At 38.9% G+C, this 25,137-nt stretch overlaps 1 protein-coding gene across 2 annotated transcripts in view; it reads left to right on the top strand.

The window, feature by feature from the left end:
- Nucleotides 1-25,137, top strand: part of TOP6BL (TOP6B like initiator of meiotic double strand breaks) — a 101,364-nt gene that overhangs the window by 60,481 nt on the left and 15,746 nt on the right. The window contains exons 5-13 of one of the 2 annotated variants that reach the window (XM_078057747.1): nt 914-997; nt 2,381-2,436; nt 3,092-3,163; nt 4,357-4,556; nt 13,028-13,174; nt 15,534-15,680; nt 19,667-19,788; nt 20,757-20,867; nt 22,641-22,739. In XM_078057747.1, the coding sequence (XP_077913873.1) occupies nt 914-997; nt 2,381-2,436; nt 3,092-3,163; nt 4,357-4,556; nt 13,028-13,174; nt 15,534-15,680; nt 19,667-19,788; nt 20,757-20,867; nt 22,641-22,739 (1,038 nt within the window). The remainder of the gene's footprint in view (nt 1-913; nt 998-2,380; nt 2,437-3,091; nt 3,164-4,356; nt 4,557-13,027; nt 13,175-15,533; nt 15,681-19,666; nt 19,789-20,756; nt 20,868-22,640; nt 22,740-25,137) is intronic. The other variant, XM_036121470.2, reaches the window with a different exon arrangement.

Below are 25,137 nucleotides of genomic sequence, written 5' to 3'. Positions count from 1 at the left end.
TCAGGGAGCCCAACATGGGGCTCGATCCCAGGACCCTGAGCTCATGACCAGAGCTGAAGGCAGACACTTAACTGACTAAGCCACCCAGGTGCCCCTAGAATGGGTAACTTTTATCGCTGTTTTACAGATTAGTAAACAAAATTCAGAGCAATTGAGTGATTTTTTTTTTCATGGTTACTTAAGTAACTTTTATAGAGCCAGTACTAGAACACAGGTCTTCTGACTTGTGAGCTTTTTGCTTTACAGCTTTTCCTAAAAAAAAAAAATGATTAGATAAATGGATTGATGTTGAAAAATAGTTCCTTTTAAAGGTGTCTGCTCCTTTCACTCCATTCTTAATACAGATCAACTCACATCAGGTTGGTAGAGCTAAGATAGAGTTACTCTTCTTAGTTCCAGTCTGAATTACTTCTAAATTTGTTCCAAAAGGTGGTTTTGAAATTGTGGGTTTTGCTCTGATCTTTGTTCATGTGTCTCCTGAAGTTCCATGGAATAGTTTAGCCCAAGAAATGATACCTAATTATTAGATTGCCTTTTATGTCCAATTCTTAGATCCAAAGGTGTTTCCCCTTGGATGTCTGAAAAGCTTTCTGAGGGGTAAGTTACCTTTATAGGAAGAAATACCATTATTTATTTATTTAAAGATTTATTTATTTAAAAGTTTATTTATTTTAGAGAGGCAGGGAGGGGCAGAGGGAGAGGGAGAGAGAATCTTAAGTAGACTCCACGTGGAGCCGGACATGGGGCTTGATCTCACCACCCTGAGATCATGACTTGAGCTGAAACCAAGAGTCAAATGCTCAACTGACTGTACCACCCAAGACTGTACCGCCTCAAGAAATACCATAATTTAATTCATTTGTGCTCCTGGGTTTGTGTATTTGTGGTGGATGTTTTTGTTGTATTGTTACAGGTTGATGAAAAGCCCAGAACTTTGATGACAGATAGTTTGGTGATAAAGAATTTTTTACATAAAATTGTCATGGTACACCCTAAGGTAAGCTGTTCTTTTGCACAGTGATGCTTCTCTTGTCATATGTTTTCAGGAGACCTCTACTCTGTAGGACATGAAAGGATATGGTTGGTCCTCTTTCTTTTCATGGTAATGATTACAACTTTTAATATTGAATTGATTTGATTTCTTTGTCCCTAACACAGAGTTGACGTTGGTCATGTGACATAGCTAAGAGCCCTTGGATATAGAGCTTTCTTTGGGTTCTTGTTTTTACTTCCTTACTGTCTTATTATTCAGTTTAGATACTTTTTTTTTAAAGATTTTATTTATTTGACAGAGAGAGACACAGCGAGAGAGGGAACACAAGCAGGGGGAGTGGGAGAGGGAGAAGCAGGCTTCCAGCTGAACAGGGAACCTGATGTGGACCTCGATCCCAGGACCCTGAGATTATGACCTGAGCCGAAGGCAGACGCTTAACAACTGAGCCACCCAGGCGCCCAGTTTAGATACATTTTTTTTCCTCCTCTGTGCTTCATTTTTCTATTAAACCTGGATAATAAACCTTGCTGACTATCTCCTTCTTTTCCAAAGTGACTAGAAGAGCAAATCAGGAAATTTTGATAAAGTACTTCAAACTTTGGAGAGCTATAATTTTTATTATTAGCTATAGTTAGGTATGTTTATAGGGATGCATACCATTAAGTATGCTTTATAACTTCTCCTTTTTTTTCTCTTGCTAGCTTTCTACTTTTTCTGTCTTCAGCAGGGTTCAGTGCTTATTATGCCAGTCACTATTCTGAGTGCTTTCTACGCACTCACTCACTTACCCCATGCAACAGCCCTTGTGAAGTAGGTTTTATCATCATCATTCTCATTTTATAGCTGACGAAACTATAGTACAGAGGTTAAGTAACTTGCAGAGCCAGGATTTGAATTCAGGCAGTCTGGCTCTAGAGTCCTTTATTACCCATTATGTTACATAGAAAGAAAAATGTAGGTCAAACAGTGACAGTGAAGAACAGTGAAGTAAACTGGAGGGAGGACAAAAGTCATATGGGGGCAGGGGAAGAAAAAGCAAAGAAAAAAGCATGGAATGTTCTATGTACAAAAACAATGGAAAGAATAGAGAGAAAAATTGATAGTTCCTTTAAGGGGGAGAAGAGATAACATTGGGAGAAGAGCAGAGAACAAAGGGTAGGATTTACTGATAATCTATGGCCACTTGGAATTGAAGTGTAGGACTCAATATATTTAAGATGCAGAGTTTGAGCACAGATAAATGTTAATTGTGTTAATTATGTTTAGGGAAAGTGCAAGTGAAAAAAAGGGGATATAAAGAATATCTTCCCCTTCAGGAATTAAGTATGGAAGTTTTTAATCTCTGTCCTGGTTCGTGTTAAATCTCATACTCCATTTACTTTGCAGATTAAATTTAATTTCACTGTAAAGGTGAATGGAGTCCTTTCCATGGAAGTCTTTGGGTAAGTCCTTAAATCCATGGCTTAAGTTTATGCTGTGGCTTTATAGTTTTTCTCAGTCATTATTGTCCTGTTTCTAGTAGCTTCACAGTTTGACTTTTATTTTTTTTTTAAGATTTGTTTATTTATTGTAGAGAGAGTGAGAGCTCACGAGCCTGTGTGTGGGAGGGAGGGGCCGAGGGAAAGAGAAACCCAAGCCGACTCCATGCTGAGCGCAGAGCCTGACACAGGGCTCCAGGAAAGTCTCAATCTCATGACCCTGAGATCGTGACAGGAGCTGAAATCAAGAGTTGGACACTCAACCAGCTACGCCACCCAGTTGCCCCACAGTTTGACTTCTTGACCCAAAGTCACCCTGAAACTAGTTTTGAGACCCCCCACATTTTCTTATTCTATGTTAGCTTTAATTTTTTTTTTTCAGATTGAATAGATTTCTTTTCCTATGTTAGCTTTTAATGAGCCAGTAGATTCATCTAAACATTTCACATCTTTTCCTCTCACTAGAGTGGGTGATCTTAAAAGTTGCCATTTTTCCCCTTGGTTAATTGGTTATTGAATTCTAGGAATCTTTGAGGGTGGTGGTAGTCATGGGCCAAAATTTATATCAGGTAAAGATTGGTTTTAGAATCTCTGAAATAGGCTTTTTCTTTGTTTGCAGGACAAAGAATGAACCCACTTTGAACCTATCAAATGGAATTGCTCTTGTTATAAGCTGTCAGCATTATGTGAGGTGAAGGGTAAAAGCATTGTGGTCCCTCTCCATGTTTTAATCTCCTGTTATGAGTATGAATGTGGGTAGAAATTGAAAATAGCCTCACTTATCATTTCTTAGTGCCAGGTATCAGATTCTCTATCAGAAAAGTGGAAGTAAAACTTTGAAGCTATTTTTATTGAAAACTCTTATTATTTCTGGCTCCTTGAATATATTCTAATTGACCCAAGGACATGTGCCTTCTCTTTCCCATCTGTAAGTAAAACAAAATAAACCCTGCTAATTTCAATCTTATTTACATATGAGAAGAGAGGAATGACTTTAGATAGTAGTTACTTAAACTCTTGGCTAGAAAGATACTATGAATACAAAGGAATTCTTTGCATGTTATTTTTTGTGCATCAACATTTTGCATATGTTCAGAAATCATCTCTCTACCTCCACCTTCTTCAGACTACAAAAAAAATCCATGGAGAAGATGGTAAATAAATGGAATAGAACCCTCTGCCTTGCCTTCCTATGCTGTCCACCTACCACAGAATCCAAAGTGAACATGCATTATAGCAAGAAAAAAACTAATTTATTATTAAGTCCAACTAATTTATTCTTTATTCAGTAGTTTTCCACTCCGTTTGTATGCCCTGAACCGTCACTGGTAGTCATAGGATCTTAAGGCTTGAAGAGATTGCCCATGGCTTTTTAGTCTGTTTTTTCACTCTTAGAATTACAATTCAGATTAGATTTTTTTTATTCTTTAATATGTGCAGGAAACAAAGCCCCCACCCCTTATCTTTCTTTAGTAGTCCTCTGCTGTCATACAATCTTTTCAGATAGACAGCTCATTATCACAGATTTACTGAAAAATTTTAAGCCTCTGAGCCAGTGTTTGTGGACATATCTTCCTGGATGACCTGATCAGTTTAAAGAGAGAGGTAAAGAAAGCTTCGTTGGGTGTGGAGCCTACTTTATTTATTTATTTATTTATTTATTTATTTATTTTTAAAGATTTTATTTTAAGTAATCTCTACACCCAGTGTGGGGCTCAAACTCACAACCCCGAGATCAAGAGTTGCACACTCTTGATCTGAGGGAGCCAGCCAGGCGCCCTATCGTGGAGCCTACTTTAAAAAAAAAAAAAAAAGAGAAGAAAAGAAAAAATAATTTCTTAAGAACCAAAAAAAGCTAAATTTGTCTTACCTGTTTTTTGACAGTAGACCAAAATTTGGTACAGCTGAATTACTCTGCAGCAGAATCCATCCTGTGCTAGGACATCCAGTAATGCTTCTCATCCCTGATGACATGGCTGGCCTGGGCTTGTTGGGAGAGCTGATACTGACTCCAGCGGCTGCTCTGTGTCCCTGCCCAGAGGTCTTTTCGAACCAGCTGAGTAGGATTTCTTCGGTTTCCATATCCTTTTGATGATAGAGTCCATCAAAATCTTCAAATTCATTGTCTTGAAAAATGAATTTTTTAAAGATTTTATTTATTTATTTTAGAGAGAGAGACAGTGAGTGGGGGGAGGAGCAGAGGGAGATGGACAAGCAGACTCTGAGCTGAGTGTAGAGCCCCATGTGGGACTCAATCCCATGACCCTGAGATCATGACGTGCACTGAAATCAAGAGTTGGATGCTTAATTGACTAGGCCACCCAGGCACCCTGAAAAATGAATTTTTCTATCTCAATTCTAGAAAGCCCTTGGCATATAAACTCTGTGCCTAGAAGCCAGTATGATTTGTATAAAAACAAAAATCCATTATGAAAGCCAAGCTTGAGAATTTTTCAAAAAAATTGAAAACTATAAAATGTGACACATGTGCCACATACTTTTCATGTAATTTAGTATGACTGAAGCATGGAATGAATGGTGCAAGCAGGAAAGATGAGGCTGGGAAAGTAGTTGGAGTGGAACATGGCTCTTGTGTGCCACACTAAGGAGTGTGAACTTCATTCTCTTTATAGTGGGAAACCATTGGATGTTTTAGGAGTCTCAGGCAGCATCATACAGTGGGGTAGGAGAGAGAAGTCAGCAAACACTAAGTAAATAAGTAAGTGACCTGGCAAGAGATAATGCTTGCCTAAGTTAAACGTGTGATGAGCATGGAAAAGAGAAACTTACCACTTGAAGGAATCAACATAATGAGGCAACCAGTTCATTGTTAGGGTAGGGAGAGATTAGGGGCAGGGAATAGCCAAAGTTGATGTCAAGATTTCTACATCCAGAAGAGGCAAATCTATAGAGACAAAGTGGGTGGAGAGGGATTTTTTGGGGAGTGATAAAAATGTTCTAAAATTGTTGGTGGTGATGGTTGCACAATTTTTTGAATATACTACTACCTATTTAATTGTGCACTTTAAATGGGTCAATTTTATGTTATGTGATATGTTTAAAACTCAGTAAGCTGTTTAAGAACATTTCCATAGATGACTGATAGAATAATGACACTGTCAATTAGATGCAAATCATAAATGGCAGATTTGGAAGGTAAAGAAGATTAGCTTAGCTTTAAACATGTTAGGTTTATGGTTCCTGCAGGATGTCCCTTGAAAATGGCAAACAGCTACATAGAAATTTTGGTCTGGAAATTGGAAATGATCAGATTTAGAGATAAATTTTAGAGCCTCAACATTTCCTCCCATGGATTTAGTATAGCATAGTGCTTTGGTTAGAGCATGGCACAAGAGTGTAAATGCTGGATTCACCACTAATTGGCTGTGACTTTATGCAACTTACTTAACCAGCCTAAGCTTTTATTTCATCAGCTTTAAAACAGAGATAATAATACTTTGTAGATTTATTTATTTCCCCTTGCAAAGGTTTTGTTGTTGTTACAGCTGTTCTTTTGGGATTTGTTTGTTTGTTTTAGGATTGATTATATACTAACCTATGTGAAGCTCCTAGCATACTGCCTGAGATGTAGTAAGTGTTCAATAAATATTAGGTGTTGGGCGCCTGGGTGGCTCAGATGGTTAAGCGTCTGCCTTCGGCTCAGGTCATGATCTCAGGGTCCTGGGATCGAGTCCCACATCAGGCTCCCTGCTCCTTGGGAGCCTGCTTCTCCCTCTGCCTCTCTCTCTCTCTCATGAATAAATAAATAAAATCTTTAAAAAAAAAATAAAAAAAATAAAAAAATAAAAATTAAAAAAAATAAATATTAGGTGTTGTTATATGATTGAAGCTATAAGAGTAAATGTAGTTATATATAGTAGAATATAAAGAATAAGAACAGAAGAAGGCCAAGACCAATGTCAGCTGAAAATATCATTAGGGAGGAGGAAGGAGCGGGATGGTGATAAAGACTATGCATGGACTTTTGGATTTTAAAATCTTAATATCTAGGTCATATAGAAGAGTATAAAGTAAAATATAAAATTTTCTCCTTCCTCCTCATCCCATTCCCCAGAGGGAATAAGGCACATTTTTCTATCCTCTTGAAGTTTACATTTAGTGGGACATGTTAATAAATAGATGTCAGGTAGTGATAAGTACGGTAAAGATAAAATAAAGCAGGTAAAGAGATAATGATAGGGAAGTTATTTTAAATATTATAGTCAACGGAGACTCTAGGGAGGTGATGTTTTATTTAGTGAAGAGAAAGAGAGCTAACGAAACTGGTAGGATTTCAGTTTCTGAAAATGGCAAACTAGGTAATTTAGACCCACCCCCCCATTGAGGACAAATGCTGGATGAAATGTTAAAACATCATAAAAGAATCTAAGAGCTCTAGTGAGTAGGAAGGAATTTCTGGGCCAACATAGGAAAGAACAGGAATAGCAGAAAGCTTGAGCCCAACACTGGGGGCTGCTTTTGCCCTGAGGTCATTTGCAAATTAGAGCAAGCAGACAAGAGGCTAATATGCACTTCTGAATCAATGTAGGACAAGAAGGCCAAAGAGTTTAGGGCCTGCTGAGCTGGGGTGCTGTTAAAAGCACCTCTTGTTTTGGGCAGGGATAACTAAAAGGTTACACTTTAAGGAGTAAGGTGAACCTGAAATAAACCATCCTTCACATGAACTCATATATTTTTTGGGTCATCTGGAAAGGCTAGAAAATCTTAAACTTTCAAAATGGATTAAAATGATTCTAGATTTCTAATTCTCCCAGATGCCTTGTAGAAGCAAACAAAAATTCTTTCTAGCTAGCTAGATAACCACATCTGTGCTTCAGATTATTTAACAAATACTTTCTCAAAATGTCCAGCTCATGTGCATATTTCTCTCTCTCTCTGTCATACACACACACACCCCCACACCCTCCCACCCCCACACCTAGATAAAAGAGTGGACAAGGTAACATGAATAAGAGCTAGCAAAAACAATAGCAACAGAAGCACCCAGTGGGACTCCAGATGTTGGTAATATCAGACATTGATTTTAAAAATAAAAAATTATGTTTACTATGCTTATGAAATTGAAATCCAAGCTTAAAAATCTTGCCAGGGAACTGTAAACTATAAAATGTGACATAATTTTTTAAAAAACCAAACAAATTATAGAACCAAAAAATACAATGACCTGTATTGAAATTAGGAAGGTTTAACAACAGATTAGATATAGCATAAGTGAATTTGTGAAGTAAAAGATGAGGATAGCAAAAACTTAGTAAAATAAAGCAAAGAGAGACAAAAGTATGGAAAATACAGAAGAGAGGTTAACAGGTGAGAGGAAACAGTGAGACCATTTTAATGTACATTTAATTCATGTCCCAAAGGAGAAGAGAGAAAATGGGGCAGAAACAGTCTTTGAAGAATTAATGGCTGAAGCAACTAAGACAGATTTCAGAGCTTAATAATCAAGCAGGATAAACAAAAAGATATCTATATCTGTAGAAAATCAAAAACAAGGAGGAAAATCAGCTAAGGAAGATGGATTTTCTTCAAAAGAGAAACAAATTGACAGCTGATTTCCCCATACCAACAGGATGTAGTAGTATAATAGTATTAATGTCCTGAAACTAAAAAATCAAGCTAGAATCCCATAGCCAGTAAAAGTATTTCTCAAGATAAAAGATAATGAACTTACCTATATAGATTAATGTCATAATTCATACAGTAAGAAGAATTAATTCAACTGACTTTAGAACATAGTGTTTTGGTGTACATTCTTGGTGGGATATACTCTAAGGATGAAGTGAACTGTAAAGCACTCTTGAAATTCATTTAGTGGTCTTGATTCTTTTTTTTTTTTTTTAAGATTTTATTTATTTGACAGAGAGAGACAGAGTGAGAGAGGGAACACAAGCGAGGGGGATGAGAGAGGGAGAAGCAGGCTCTCGGCAGAGCAGGGAGCACTATGCGGGGCTCCATCCCAGGGCCCTGGGATCATGACCTGAGCCGAAGGCAGACGCTTAACGACTGAGCCACCCTGGTGCCCCTAGTGGTCTTGATTCTTAATAATGACATTGGTATTATACTGAAATTATCGTATACGTACTTATTATAAAACAAGTAATTACATTAACATTGTTGGGAACCAGAATTTTTAGAATAAGATATAGGAGTTTAAATTCAAAGAAATATTTTTATTTTGAAATAAAAAAATATTGGGCGCCTGGGTGGCTCAGTTGGTTAAGTGACTGCCTTCGGCTCAGGTCATGATCCTGGAGTCCCTGGATCGAGTCCCGCATCGGGCTCCGTGCTCGGCAGGGAGTCTGCTTCTCCCTCTGACCCTTCCCCCTCTCATGTACCCTCTCTCATTCTCTCTCTCAAATAAATAAAATCTTTAAAAAAAAAAGAAATAAAAAAATATTTTAAAGTAATCTTAAAGTGGAATTGAAGATACCAATATGTACCCCCAAGTTTTCTGACTTTTGAAATTATATATTTCTTAGCTTTGTCTGCTAAACAAACAAAAAACAAACAAACATAGAAACAGTGAGCACTCCTAGTACCCAGAATGTGTTCTCTAAATGTCATTGCTCACTAAAAAGGAGGAATGACTGATTCCAGGTCTAAAGTAGAAGATGAGGGGCGCCTGGGTGGCTCAGTCAGTTAAGCATCTGCCTTCAGCTCAGGTCATGATCCCAGGGTTCTGGGATCAAGTCCCACATTGGGCTCTCTGCCCAGTGGGAAGTCAGCTTCTCTCTGCCCTTTTTCCTCACTCCCCCCCCCCCACTCATACTCTCACTCAAATAAATAAAATCTTAAAAAAAAAAAAAACGTACAAGACGAGCCTGGGTATCTTATGTTGATACAGAAAGCAAAGAAGCTATCAAAGTCCATGAGATTATGTCAATTTCAGAAATTCTGTCTCCAGCCAAGAACAAATAACAGGGACTGGATCCAACCTCCTACCTTGAACAATTTTAAAAAATGGACAAATTATATAAACAACAGATAGTATAGGACAGTAGGTCTAGAGAGAGGAGAAACAGACAAACCCTGTGTGGCACCACTGTACTACCTAGAGAGAAGTTCATAGGGAGGGCGTATCCAACTAGAGTCTAGTGGATCTCTCTGAGTTGAGAAGACAAAGTTCAGAGTTCAGGAAGGTTTAGGCAGCTAGAAATTATAGAGAAGAGTACCAAAGAGGAGATAAATACACAGAGAGAGCTCCAGACAGAGGAGAATTCCTGGGGAACACACAGAGCTGGGAATGGTTTCTGTTCTACCACGCAGGATAGAAAACCTCGTATTTCATAAAATATCAGTTGGAGTCCTAAGAAGGGTTTGCCTGAATATAGTGAAGGAGTTAGCCCTAGCCCTAGCTTCCCTGGTCCCACCTAACAAAGCTTAAAAGTAAGACTCAAAAGACTCAAACTATTATTCCCAAGTAACTTTATAGTGTCCCAGAAAAAAAATTCAAGAATATTTACAGGAATGCAAAAATGTCCTGCATTCCACTAGATAAACTTTGCAATGCTGGGCATCCAATAAAAAATTACTTGGCATGCAAACAAGCAGGAAAATAGGACCCATAATGAAAGAAAAAAAAAATCGGTCAATGAGAACTGCCCAGAAATGACAGAAGTAATAGGATTAGTAAACAAGGACATTAAGACAGGTATAACTGTACCCATATATTCAAGGTGTAAGAGGAAAAGATTGAACATATTAAGTAAAGACACAAAAGATCTAAAAAAAACACCCAAATTGAATACCTAGACATAGAAATTAGAATTTTTAGGATGAAAATACGCTGGATGAGATCAGTGACAGATGTACACATTGCAGAGGAAAAGATTAGTGAGCTTGAAGACATGGCAGAAGAAACCAAAATGAAACAAAAAAAAGACTAAAAAAGTGAACAAAGCTTCAGTGAACTGTGGGATAACTTCAAGTGGCCTAATTCAGGGACATGTGATTGGATTCCTGCAGGGAGAGAGGGCAGATAAAATATTTGAGGAAATAATGTCCCCCAAATTTCCAAATTTGCTGAAAAGTATAAACCTGCAGATGCAAGAAGATAACAAACTTTAAACATAAGAAACTTGAATAAAATTATATCAAGACACACCATAATCAAATTGGTTAAAGCCAATAATAAAGAAAAAACCTTAAAAGCGGCTAGAGGTAAAAAGACATATTAACATACTGGGGAACAAAGATAAGAATTAAGATTTCTCATTGGAAACTGTAATCTAGGAGAAAGTGAAGCAATGTTTTTATTTTATTTTTTATTTTTATTCTTTTTAAGAGAGCACGTGAGTGGGGGGTGGAGGGGCAGAGGGAGAGGGAGAATCTTTTTTTTTTTTTTTAGATTTTACTTATTTATTTGAGAGAGAGCACATGAGAAGGGGGAGGGTCAGAGGGAGAAGCAGACTCCCTGCTCAGCAGGGAGCCTGATGCGGGACTCAATCCCGGAACTCTAGGATCATGACCTGAGCCGAAGGCAGTCGCTTAACCAACTGAGCCACCCAGGCGCCCAAGATAGTTGACTTTTTAAAGCAAAAAAAAAAAAAAAAAAAATGCCATCAGTATATAAGATTTATAACGTATGTCGAAGTAAAATGAGTGACAATAGCACAAAGACCAAGAGGGGAGAAATGGAAGTATATTATTGCAGGATTCTTTTTTTTTTTTTTTAAGATTTTATTTATTTATTTGACAGAGACAGAGACGGTGAGAGCAGGAACACAAGCAGGGGGAGTGGGAGAGGGAGAAGCAGGTTTCCCACTGAGCAGGGAGCCTGATGTGGGACTCGATCCCAGGACTCTGGGATCATGACCCGAGCCGAAGGCAGCCGCTTAACGACTGAGCCACCCAGGCGCCCTTATTGCAGGATTCTTACACTTTATGTGTGTGAACTGTTATATCATTTAAAAGGAGATGGTGATAAAGTTGTATACTATAAAGCCTAAATTTATAGTATAAATCCCTAAGTTTCTACAACAAAGAATTATAATGAATAAATCAAAAAAGGGGATAAAATGGAATTACAAAAAACCCCCAGTCCAGAATAGAATCCAAAAATAGAAGAGGGAAATACAAGGAACAAATGCAAAACACGTAAGAAGATGGTAGATTTAAACCCAACCATAGCAGTATTTATATTAAATGTAAATGGTTTCAACAACCCAATTAAAAGATAATCACACATTTTGACTCTTGAGACACTCCACTCTTACTGAGTTTGCAGTACCTCAAAGCTCCCCTGGCTCTAAACAGTGAATGTGTTGGCCTTAGCTCCTGTGTAAATGTCTTGGATTTGTGATGGAGACTTCATTTATGGGTACTGTCTCCCTTCGTTCTGCTGTGACTTTTCATAATGTCCCAGTGCCTACGAGTGAGGATTTTAATCTTCTTCACACTTAATGCTTCATGTTTACCCTATTAAAAAGAGGATGAAAACAAACAAAAAGATAAAGGAAAATATATTTCTGGTTTCTTTAGCCTTGGTTCAGGGGACAAAAAGGATTAAGTATTAGTTTTTTGGTTTTTTTTTTAAGATTTTATTTATTTGACAGAGAGAGACACAGCGAGAGAGGGAACACAAGCAGGGGAGAGGGAGAGGGAGAAGCAGGCTTTCCACTGAGCAGGGAGCCCAGTGCAGGACTCCATCCCAGGACCCTGGGACCATGACCTGAGCCGAAGGCAGATGCTTAACGACTGAGCCATCCAGGCGCCCCTAAGTATTGGTTCTTAACTGGATAATTTTGCCCTCAGAGGACATTTGGCAATGTCTGGGGATATTTTTTGACTGTCATGACTCAGGGGGAGGGTGCTACTGGCATCTAGTGGGTAGAGGCCAGGGATACTGCTAAACATCCTACAGTGCACAGGACAGCCCCTACAACAAAGAATTATCTGGCCCAAAGTGCCAGTAGTGCCAAGGTGGAGAAACCCTAGGTGAAAAGCAAGGCGAGGGTAGGAGTGAACTCAAGAAAAGGAAACCATTTCAGAGGCCTGGCCGCCTTCGTCTTGGTTAGAGAATAGGGTTAGAGGAGGTAAGGAGTTTCCTTTTTAATCTGAATATACTCAAATACTTATTGAAAGATATTTTTGTATATACTTCTAGCATGTATCACACCATATTTTACTGATTTTTACCTGTATCTCCAGTACTAATATATATGATAACTCAAAGGTAGGTATTAAATCTGGATGTTGATCTTTGTATTCTCTGAACTTAGTATGGTGTTTAGCGTGTAGTACCACTCAAACCTACGATGGAGTGAGTGGGATGAATATATAAACTAATCGTCCCAATACTATACCTGTCGCACACACTTATTAAACCCAGAATAAATTTCTAGGAATTCTAGTGGATCTATCTCTGGTGCCTCACACGTATATTCAATGTGGAAAGCCTTAATACATAATCATCTGGCACCCTAGTTTATTTCTGGGAGTGTGAGCCAGGTCAGTGTTATGTTTGTTTTATGCAAATGAATACATAGTCATAAAAAACTAAAATTTGGTAGTTTTCTTTAGCAACTATACATATTTCTATATGGACCCTCAGGTCTGCCTCTGATATTGCCAAGTCAGGAGCAGCCAACTACTACTGTCTTCAAAGATACCTCTTATTTCATTGACTGGAAGAAATACCACTTGTGTATGGTGCCCAATTTGGATCTCAATTTGGATAGAGGTATATCTCCCTCTCTCTGCACAGGAGTAAAGAAACCTGGAGAATATTAGAGAAATGCAAGGAAATATAAATAGCAGGTGTACATAAAAAATAGGACACAGTGATCTGATGGTTTAGGTTGGGGGCCACTGGTGGGGGTCTGGCTAAGTTTGAGAATCTACGTGAAGTGCGGCAAACAGGTCAATAGTCAAAGCCGCATTAGAGCCTAACTGTTTTGGTATTACATGTTAATGCTGGTTTTCCTCATTTCCTCTACTGCCTCCTCTCTTCCTGGTCCTCTTGAGGTAGTCAGTAGGCCTCCGTCTTGTAAGGACTTGTTCAGAGGGTTTCTGTTGTACCTTAATCTGTCAACTCTGGGGTTTTAGAAAGGTTAGTAACATCATTGAACTATTATGGAAGAGAAATGTTTCCTGATGAAATGAGAAAATGCATATAAAATTACTTATAAAAAATTAAAACACCATATAAATTCAAAGCAGGAGTATAAACCATGTAGTAATCAACCTAGGAAGCTGGCTGTAGTATTCCTGTAGAGCATAACCATATTAACTTTGGGTGAATCACACTGAGAGGTGGACGCTTAATAACTGGACCAAAAAATAAAACTGGAGAGTAGGGATATGCAACCATGAGGTGATATCTAGGAGGTTTACAATCTTTTTTTTTTTTTCTTTTTAAGATTTTATTTATTTATCTTAAAGAGAAAGAACAAGTAGGGGAGCAGCAGAGGGAGAGGGAGAAGCAGGCTCCCCGCCAAGCAGGAAACCTGATGTGGGGCTTGATCCCAGGAACCTGGGACCATGACCTGAGCTGAAGGCAGATGCTTAACCAACTGAGCCACCCAGGCGCCCCAATTTTTTTTTTTTTTTACCCACACATCCTTCCCTTTATCAGTCTCTCTATTGGAATCTTACATCAGCATTTAAATTGGCTCACGTCTTCCTCATTTGTAAAACAGAAGAGAACTCCCTCTGCCCTCCCATCTACACCCGTCTATACCGTCTACACCGAGTGCATCCCTTCCCCTGTCTCCACCTCTCCCTAGGGGCCCCACAGGCACCACCTCACTGCACACTTGCAGAGGGAGTGGGGGGTGGGTGTAGGAGGTTTACAGTCTTGAGCTTGACTGTTGTTTGCTAGAATCCTCTGAAATTTAGAAAGTAGTCTGGTAAACTGGATGCTGAGGAAGGTGACCAGTGGGGAAGAGGCATTCTAGAGCTGTGACTGGTATGAGAAGACTGAAGCCTCCTGGGATGGAGAAGTATCTCAGGGGGAATGATAGAATCTTCTCTAGGAAGTAAGACTCAGAGTAAGGATTTTTTTTTCTTGAGTAGGTAGTTGTTCCAGAGGGTGCAATGAAAGGAGGAGGGTGTCTTTGAACAGGGTCTGTGGAGGTGAATGGTTTTGTGAAGAAAGAATGCCTGGTCTTAACAGGTGGGATGTCATGCCTTTAGAATTTTTGAATCTCTAGGGCTCTCCATATCTCCTTTTCTCTTTGAATTTTTATTTTCATGCTTTGTTGGTTTCCTTCGTTTTTTGCCAATTCCTGATGCCTGAGCTTGCTCAGTTTACTTTGGAAATGAGTAATGTAGAAAATGTCCCCTCATCTCCTTCCCTCCCTCATTACTCTAAAGGACAGAACCAGAATCCACATGGAGATACTTCTCTGTATGGATCTGGGTAGAATTTAGGACTATCATGATTGTATTCTAAAGGATCAAGGTGCTAGAAAGTGACTGTAGGGCATCAGATTACCTGGGAATACAAATATAATATGGTAATGTGGTTAAGAACACAGATTTTGAGTCTGTCTAAAACAGTTCCACCACTTACTGCCTCATGTTGGGCAATGTATTTAATCTATTGGTGCCTTTTTTTAAATCTGTAAAATGATATAAGAATAGGTCCTATGTCATAGTGTTGTTGAGAAGCCTATATTTAGATAGACCATGTGAAGAATTTAACACAATAAGTGGCATGTAGTAAGCATTTAATACAAATTAGCTGTCGTCATTTTCATTACTCAGGTTTGACTCTGACCTCTGCCTCTTACTAGTGGTATCTATCTTAGACAGTTGTATGGGGAATTAATAAATGTATTAATGTTTCCCAATAAATTCTAAGGAGTGCTGTTTGATTTGCATTTTACACACCCAGTTGTTATTTTGATGTTTCTTTTGTGAGTCGCTATTATTTCCTTCCATCATGTGGATAGAAAAACAGGTTCAGGAGAAGAAGGGAGTGTTCTAATATAGATCTGTCTCAGATCCTTCTTTGTTTGAGGTATAGGTTCTTTATTTACGTAGCATTCTGAGGGCTTTACTTATCTTAGAATACTGTGTAATATCTTGTCCTCTAGATTTGGTGCTTCCAGATGTGAGTTATCAGGTGGAATCCAGTGAGGGAGATCAGTCTCAGAATATGGACTTCCACGGACAAACTCTGCTGCTTTTTCTCTTTGTGGATTTTCACAGCGGATTTCCAGTCCAGCAAACAGAACTGTGGAGTAGGTATAGGGGCTGCCAGTTTGGGTGTGCTTAAATGTTAAGAGAGTAAAGAAAGGGAGATGTTATATGATGCACATATCTGAATTACATATATTTCTGTAGAATAATGAATTTTAATGAGAAACCTTGCCTAAATAAGTTAAATTATATGCTTTATGGAAAAGATACGTATCTTGAAACATCACTTAAATGATGACGTTCCCAGATTTAGTGGGCCAGAAATTAGTGGATACTTCCTATAATGGTCTCTACAGAGTCTATTACCTTAGATGAATGGTTCTCAACCTTAGCTGCTGATATATTACCTGGGGAGCGTCTATAAAATGTCCAGACCTCACCCCCAGGGATTATGATTTCCTTGGACTGAGGCAGGATTCAGATATCAGTATGTTTTTAAAGCTCAGGCCTGAGAACTGTCCACCACGTTATCGCTTTTCCAGGTGGAATCAAGAAACATTACTGGCGTTACTTGGCCCTGATGCAGCATCTCTCTCAACTACAGCATAAGGACGTGTGGGAGTAGTATTGGTATGAATGACTTTATGTGATTGCCACGTAGACCTCTGGAAAGGGAGAAACTGTCCTTGTTCAGGCATACAAAGGGGGCCTTTACAGTTTATGTGACAAAGTGGTGATAACCTGTTATCAGAAAGGTTCTCTCTGTTGGTCCACGAAACAGATGCACCAAAATCACCTGCAGTATTTGAAAATGAGCTGCTTCCTGAGCCAATGATTAACTCATTGTTTTGTTACAATGTAAAAATATGGTATGGCTCAAGAATCTGCATTTTTAACAAGATACTCAGGTGATTTTTAAATATAGTAAAGTTTGAAGACCACTGAGTGTGAGTGGGAGTTGGCTTATGTGTTTAATCCAATAAACACTGAGATATAAATTTAAGTGTTTCTTTTTTTTAAGATTTTATTTATTTATTTGAGAGAGAGTGCGAGCAGGGGGAGGGGCAGAGGAAGAGGGAGAAGCCAGCTCCCTGCTGAGCAGGGGGCTTGATCCCAGGGCTTGACCAGGGATCATGATCTGGGCTGGGCCCAAGGCAGACGCTTAACCAACTGAGCCACCCAGGGGCCCCAAATTTAAGTGTTTCTCAATGCCCTCCTAAACTTAAAGGGAAATAGCAAGAAGTGGAGCTTATAAATGTCTGGGGAAAGGTTCATAAGCCTCTCCTTTGGTGCTCCTGATATGTTTCTGTGTTCTCTGTGAGCCAGTGTTTTTTCTTGGGACTCTACTCTCCAGCCATTCCAGTGCTTGTTTGGTGTGGCCCTGCTCCCACTGAGTCATGAGAGACAGGAGACAGCTTACATCCCCAGATCAGAAGAGCTCGTGTGGACTGGTGCCAACTATTTATTGAACAAACTATTGTCAGCTGTGGGATTCTTCCTGCTGCCTGCCTTCTGTGCTTCTCCTGTCTTTTCCCAGTAACTATATGTTGTTTAGGGGAGAAGCACACTGCTTTCCTGGGCTCTGGCTTGCAACTCTTCGTTTGAAGAGCTGTTGTTGTCTGGTGCTCCACTGTTCCATTCATCAAGGCCCTGGAATGGGAGCATAGAAGTGACCCACGCTAATGAGGCTTCCAGCAGGGAGGACAAAGTGAGGATGCCTAGGGTTGTTACCTCCTGCGCTCATATGGACAGAGGCTGATAAGAGGAGCATCTTAGTGGAAAGGACTTCAGGGTAGAATCAAGAAAGCTGGGTTTAATTTTAGTTCTGCTACCAAATTCCTCAGTGATTTTTGGGAAGCAAGTCACATAAATCATCTGATCTTTCCTTTTCATATATTTAATGTGAGATTGTTAGACTAGGTGCTATCAAAGGCCCTTCCAAGTCTAAAGACCCATAAGACTTAAGATCTACTGTCTTGGCAGGGCTTTCTGGTTGGTTGTTATTTGGTTTTGATTTTGTTTTGTTTTTGTTTTTGTTTTTTGAGGTGTGCTAGAGGGATTACCACATTCAGTCTTCCCTAGGATGACATAAAGTCTCATACCACTTTCTGAATCCTATTGAACACACCTGAAGGACTGATTCCTCAAAAACCAGTGTTTCCTGTCATTCTTGTAGTAATGTGAGAGTTTATACATCTTTGTTTAGCTTGGCTCTGAAGGCCTGTAGCATCTCAGGTAGTGACATTCGATATTGGATTAAATAGAAATTCATCACTGCATTAGTAAACATACTAAGTATCTTTTTTTTAAAAAAGATTTATTTGAGAGAGAGTAGGGAGGGGAAGAGAGAGAATATCCTGAAACAGACTCCCCGCTGAGCATGGAGCCCAATGATGATGATGCTGGGCTTGATCCCAGGAGCCCAAGATCATGACCTGAGCTGAGATCATGACCTGAGCTGAAATCAAGAACTGGCCGCTCAACTGACTGAGCCACCCAGGAGCCACCCAGGAGCCACCATACTATCTATCTTTTTAAATTCCCTTACACATCTGGTAGTTTAGGACGAGCCTTTGGAAAAGGATGTATGGTGAAGGTAGGTAGATATAGATATATGGATAGAGATACAGTAATTATATCTTCTTTTTCCCTTATTCTTTCTCATATCCTTGAAAGCTTTCTCTAGAGCTACTTTTAGGAAACAGATTGTGCAGAACTACAGTCTGTTTCCATGTGTCTTAAAAAAATCACTTAACTGGCCTCCTGCCCACCTTGTCATGGTAACTTTTCTATGATTAACTCATTATTTTGCTACAACGTTAAAGGCATCTGGTAGTATCAGCAGTTTTAGGGGAACAAACTTGTAGCTTTTTAATTAAATGTCTGCTTTCAAAAGGGGCCTAACTGATTTCTTGAGGCTATTCTTAGCACCAAACAATAGAAAACAGTAACCCATACGATTTCATCATAGCAATAGCGATATTTTCCCTTTGAATATTGCAATGTACATTTCAAAACACTTCATATATATTATCCCAGTGTATCTGCACAACATGCCTGTGAGAGCAGGTGGTATAAAGCCAATTTTAGTTTTGAAGTGAGAAAAGTGAAGGGACTTGGTCACCACAAGTTAGAGGTAGAATTCACTCTAGAATCTGTGTTCTCCAGACTCCAATTTCAGACCCCTTTTGAGCAGACCACATTTTACATTCCTTTCTGGGAAAGCATCATGGTGCGTTGTGGTAGAAAATGTACCTTCTGGTTTGCATTTTTAATGCAGCCCTGAGACAAGCCAGCCAGCTGTAGGCTGCTTCACCATAGTGCCTTTGAACAGACTATTTAGGGAAGAATAGAAAAACACTGAAAAAGGAAAGGTTAATTAAGGAGTATTTTCTCAGGTGTAAAGTGAATTTGTCTTCCCGTGTCTGTTGTCTCCGGGTCATCAATGCTAGCCTATTGTTGGATGACATATTTTGCCTATCACTCTTACCTGTTAGCTTTTCTTCTGAGCAGTAGTGCCTATGGTTACTTTATCAGAAATAGCCCCCATTTAAAAAGACCCTTATACCAGCAGTCTCAGAGTCATCATTGTGAGTGTTAACTTTTTCTGTATCACGGCGTATGTGAAAGGATTGAGACCCTGACAGTAACAGTGGCTCACCACAACAGTGATGCTCACACAGGAAGGGTGTAGGGTAGACACTCTCCAACAGGCCTTTCCTTTTTCTCTTCCTCCTCCTCCTATCCATTGGGAGTCACCAGTATCATTGTTTATAGTATGTGGTATATATTTCTGTTTCTGATATGAATTAAACAGGATCCCTCACTTGTTTCTTCAAAAATAATGTCAACCTTCACATTTAATTTGTGAAGTCTCTTTCATTTGTAAGTGAAATTGGGTGAGTTTATAAGTTGCTGGGTTTTTTTTGGGGGGGGGGGTTGGTCTAAAAAAGTAATTATTTGTGGATAGGCAAAAGTGGTCTCTTCTTCCAAGAAGCCTCTTTCTCATTCCTGACTCACAGCGCATAACAGCAGTCTTGAAGTGGCCATTCTCATTCAAGGTTACCAATATTTTCCCTCCCCTTAGGAGTCCACACCTTGCTCACCACTCATCTCAGTGCCATCCTCACGGAGAGCCACAGTGTAGTGCAAGATTCCATCCAGGTTGCCGTGGACCAGGCCTTGGAACAGCATCACCAGGCTACCAAGGTAATAAGAAATTCATAACTCCTTGTCTCCTACTCTAAGAAAAAGAACTAGAGGATATGACAGCCTGAGGGCCCTTCCTCCCTTAATGCCTCTTCCTCTTTTGTCACCTTGGCTGATCCTTACATTGCCTCTAGCCTAGGAACTCAAGCTTTAACTTAGGATATGTCACTGTAACCAGCTTGCATAGTCTTACCTCCTAATAGGTGAATTTGAGTAAATAGGGACAAAATAATAGAGAAAAATGACTAATAATGAGCCTTTTCCTTATCTGTCTTCCCTTCCCACACATACTTCTGGAGCTACTGCTTCACTAAATCTTACATTCTTCCCTCATTTCTAATGCTTTATAACATCACTTTCTCTCTCTTTTTTAAAGATTTTTATTTATTTGAGAGAGAGAGTGAGCAAGAAAGAGCAAGTGAGCATGAGCGGGGGCGGGGGGAGCAGGGGAGAGGGAGAAGCAGACTCCCGCTGAGCAGGGATCCTGATCCTGGGACTCCAGGATCATGACCTGAGCTGAAGGCAGAGGCTTAACCAACTGATCGACCCAGGCACCCCATCATTTTCTCTTCTTATCTGACTTACTGATTTCCTCTATCCTTTATACTTTCGGTAACATATTTCTTAACTTCATATGGCCCCCTTTCAGGGAAAAAAACACACTAAGAGAGCAAAGTTTAAAGCTTTTTTTTTTTTTAATAGTAAGCGCATCTATTTTATTGCCTAGTGTCTCATGGCTTATCTTTTCTGAATGTGTCTGTGTCAATAAGTCATGTCTGTAAAAGAGGAGAACATTTTTCAATCCCTAAGTGTCCTTTATATGGCATGATCTCAGTAAGTATTGTTTATGGAGGGGGAAGAGTTGTTGAAATCCTGCTGTTACTGAAATCTTTGATTCCTTTGGGATTCTCTGAACCAGCAGCTTGGGATTATTATAAACTGCCATCTCTCCTTATTATGTTCCTTAGGATCATCAGAAATTGCAGGTCTCACTCTCAGTGGCTGTGAATTCCATAATGAGTATCGTGACTGGAAGCACCAGCAGTAGCTTCCGAAAGATCTGTCTCCATGCCCTTCAAGTTAGTAGGAGATTGGGGCTGCTTAAAAGTGCCAGGGTTTTAATGATGTTCTACTACCTAACGTAGTATTATGTACAGAGCTTTTAGAAACATTATTTCATTTTACCCTACTGTGGTCCTACATAGTATCAGGCCTGTGGTGTTTTAAGAAATATTTATTGAATGGATAGTTACGTGTGTACTATTTTATAAATGAGAAAATAAGTTATCTAAAATTTCTACTTGCTTTAGGTCACATAGCTAGTTACAGTTAGAGCTAAGACTAGACAGTGATTCCCAGTTTCTTATTGAAGAATGTTTTGTTACCTCATGGTGACAGAAAACATTGGAAATAACTGAGTAGCCTTAAGTATTACACATATTTGGCAGTATGGAATAGTGTAACAATTGAAATCAGAGGCCTGAGTTCAGTTCTTGGCTCATTTACTTACTGGCTATGTGGACTAAGGCCTGTACTTAATTTTTCTGAGCTTCATCTATAAATTGGAAAAAATAATAGTACGTCAGAGGGTTATTACGAGGGTGAGGGCTAAGTGTGAACATGCATAGCACATGGTAGGTTCTGAATAAATGTTAGTTTCTTTCCTTTTAGGAATGTGTGCTGACCAATTGGTATTATCAGTGGGGTGACCCATTCATTCCATGTCTGTTGCTTTATTTTTTTTGTACTTTTTTCTTGAAAAAATAGTGTAATACATTCAAAATTTAAAATAATAGCTAATAATATTTATCACTGTATTTAAAAATTTTTGCATATTTTCTCAAGTTATATTGTATAGTTGTAACTGAAGAATTCTATATTCATATATAATTTGACATTTCCCCATTTCAGCTGTTTTAAAATTTGTATCAGTTACCCAGTTCTACTCCATTGGTTTAATCTAATTTAATAAACCATTCCCTTAATGAGAGACATTTAAGTTGCTTATGTTCTTTTTGCCAATATAGATAGTATTTCAGTTAATACCTCTGTGTGATATCTTGCTTCTTCTGAATTATTTCCTAGAATAAATTTCTATAAGTGGATTTACTAGGTCTAAGAGTATAACACCTTTATAATCTAGTGCATCCTACAGCTTCAGCTTTCTGGGTCATGTGGATAGCACAGGGTAATGAGAAGAATGCTACATTGGCAATCCTAAGATCAGCCCTAACTTTTGTATTAATAAGCCATGCGATCTTAGGTGGGTCACCACTTCTTTTTGGATTTTAGTTTTCTCATCTATAAAATTAGTGTGTTGTATTAGGTGATTACTCTTGTCCCCTTTAACTCTAATATCCTGCAATTCTATACTAAAATGTAGAGGTTATTACCCATTCCTTATGGATGCTATTATCTTCTTCCTTTCTTCCCTAAAAGCCTTACCTGAGGGGAAGTTCTTATATCAGCCTTAGTTGAATATAGTGGAACCTCTGCTCTCCTGGAACTTGTTTTAGAGGAAAGCAGTTTATATAACCCCTTTATGAACAGATAGATCTCTGGGATATGTATTTCCTATAGAGATAGGAGAACAAAGGCCTTGTGTGAAAGATCTTGCTTAGGTAACAGAAATTGGAAGACCTAGGAGCCACAGCTACCTATCTCATGCCATGTATCCCAGGCCTTCTCTCTACTCCTGTATCCATAGGAGTTAAGGATACTCCTAACATAACGTGAGGGATGTCAGTGGTTTGCCTTCCTCTTTGTCTCATCCTCTTCCCATATCCTGTGGGTACCTTCCTTTTGGTTGCCAGTACTGGAATTCAGCATGTTTCATCTCTGACCCATTTTAGGCAGCTGACACTCAAGAGTTTGGGACCAAACTGCATAAATCATTTCATGAGATCACCCGGCACCGATTTCTTCCCTACTGCTCATGTGAGATGAAGCAGGTAAGTATAAAGTAATAATCAGTACTTTGGTGGAAATCTTCCATATTGATGTGTGGGAACTCTGAATACAGGGTGGTTAGGTGCAGGTACTTTAGATTGCACAATCTGAGGTTAGCTTTCAGCAAGGAAGCCTATGGTTCAGGAAAACTTTATAGAATATAGTATTATACAGAGATCAAGAGCATGGCTAGATGTTGCTCAAATTCCATTTCTGCTACTAACTAGTTGTGTAGTATTGTGAAAGCTATTTAATCTTTCTAAGCCTTAGTTTCTTTATCAATAAAATAGGAATGATGCATACCTAAAATGATTGTTGTGAGGTTTGGAAGGCAGCTATGCTCACCACTATACCACCAACGCAGATTGTTGTGAGATTTGAATAAAATAATGTATGTAGAGTGCTGAGCACATAGCTACCATTACAGTGGTGATGATATAGTGGAGTATTTATGTTTAGTTTTGTCTAATCAAAACCATACTTTATTCACCTTTCTGGATGCTGGAGATAGAGAATTGCATTAGTTGGGATCTCCACCCTCAAGGAGCTCAAACAGCTTCATCTGGTTTTGTGACAGACTCCTCTAATGAGTGAAAGAATCGTAGCTGGGAAATTCTCTAGATCTCCAGATTCCAGGTATAGCTGGTAATGGTGTTCCAAGTAAAGCCCACTCTCTGGCTCTCTTTGCTCCAATCGGTAGGACTGGCTTTTGTGGAACTAAAGGATAATATGAGAAAATAAAGGAGATCACGGGTGATATTATTATACAGTGGCTTCTGGCCAAGATGGAGTGACAGGAACTAGATTTACTCTCCTGACTGAAATAACAAAAATCCAGACACAACATATAAAACAATGGTTCTCAAGACATTGGGCATCAATGAATAGGATAGTCTTTCCTGAGACATGGAAAATAAATGAAGTGAAGTGAGCCCTAGGATTACCCTAACATACTGCCTAGAGAAAGTACAGAGGCCATTGAACAAGGAGAAGGTATCTAGGCAAAGCCTAGTGGTCTCCCTGAGTTGAATAGATGAACCTGGGAGTTCCAGGATGCCAAGGCAGCTAAAGTTTTCAGGGTAGAGTACCAGAAAAGAGAGAGCTCCATAGAGAGAGAATTCTGGGAATCTGCAGGGTTCCTTCTCTTTTATTCAGATGAGAATGAATCAGCTCATTCTTGTGAAGAAACTATTCAGGTAAAGAACCGACTAGAAGGATTAAAGCGAATGATAGGCAGAGTTTACACGGGGCCAGGAATAGTGCATATTTCCATCAACCAGAGAAGAAAGCTTTATAATTTATGGAACATCATGTAGAATACTAAGAAGGGACTTGCCTTGGAAATGGAGAAAAATTAAACCTCTGCCTAATAAACACTCTCCTGGTCCTGCCTAACAAAGCTTAAAAGCAGAAGCAAGACGTAAAGGAATCAAATTGTTTCCAAGTAATTCAATAGCATCACAGAACAAAGGTCACGAATATTTATAGGACTATTAGAAATATCCAGCACCCATCACGGTAATATTCACAGTGCCTTGCATCCAATCAGAATTAACAGGCATGGTGAGAAGCAGGAATATACAACCCACAATGAAGAGAAAACCCAAGTCAGTTGATCAATCAATCATTGAATCAAAACTGATCCAGAACTGACACAGAAGATAGAATTAGTAGACAAAGACATTAAAAGATTTATTATTATAATGTATTCCATATGTTCAGGAAGCTAGAGGAAAGACTGAACATATTAAGTAGAGTGTGGAAGGTATAAAAAAGACCCAAAATGAACTGTAAAGATGAAAACTATGATGTCTCCAAGGTGGAAATTACACTGAATAGTACGAATGGCACATTGGACACTTAAGGAGAAACACATAGCAGTAGAAACTATCTGAAATGAAACACAGAGATTTAAAATAATAATAATAATAACAACAACAACAACAGTAGGGGCGCCTGGGTGGCTCAGTTAAGCATCTGACTCTTGATCTTGACTCAGGTAGTGATGTCAGGGTCATGAGATTGAGCCCTGCATTGGGCTCCATGCTCAGCATGGAGTCTGGTTAAGATTCTCTCCATCACAAACTAATGATGTACTATATGTTAGCTAACTAAACATAATAAAAATAAATAAATAACATAAAATAACTTAATCTGTTAAAAAAAAGATTCCTTCTCCCTTCCACCCCTCCCCACTCCACTCACCCCACCACTCATACACGTGCAAGCTCTCCCTCAAAAATAAATTAATTAGTTAATTAAAAGGGTGAGATTTCTTTACAAATAATAATAAAACATAGAACATCTGTGAGTTATGGGACAGCTTCAGGTAGCCTAAATATATGTGTAATTGGGGAATCTGAAGAAGAAATGGAGGCAGAAAATATATCTGAGCGAAAA

The sequence above is a fragment of the Halichoerus grypus genome, chromosome 11 (genome assembly GCF_964656455.1).
Source record: "Halichoerus grypus chromosome 11, mHalGry1.hap1.1, whole genome shotgun sequence".
Lineage (NCBI taxonomy): Eukaryota > Metazoa > Chordata > Mammalia > Carnivora > Phocidae > Halichoerus > Halichoerus grypus.
This window is presented reverse-complemented; position numbering and strand designations above follow the sequence as displayed.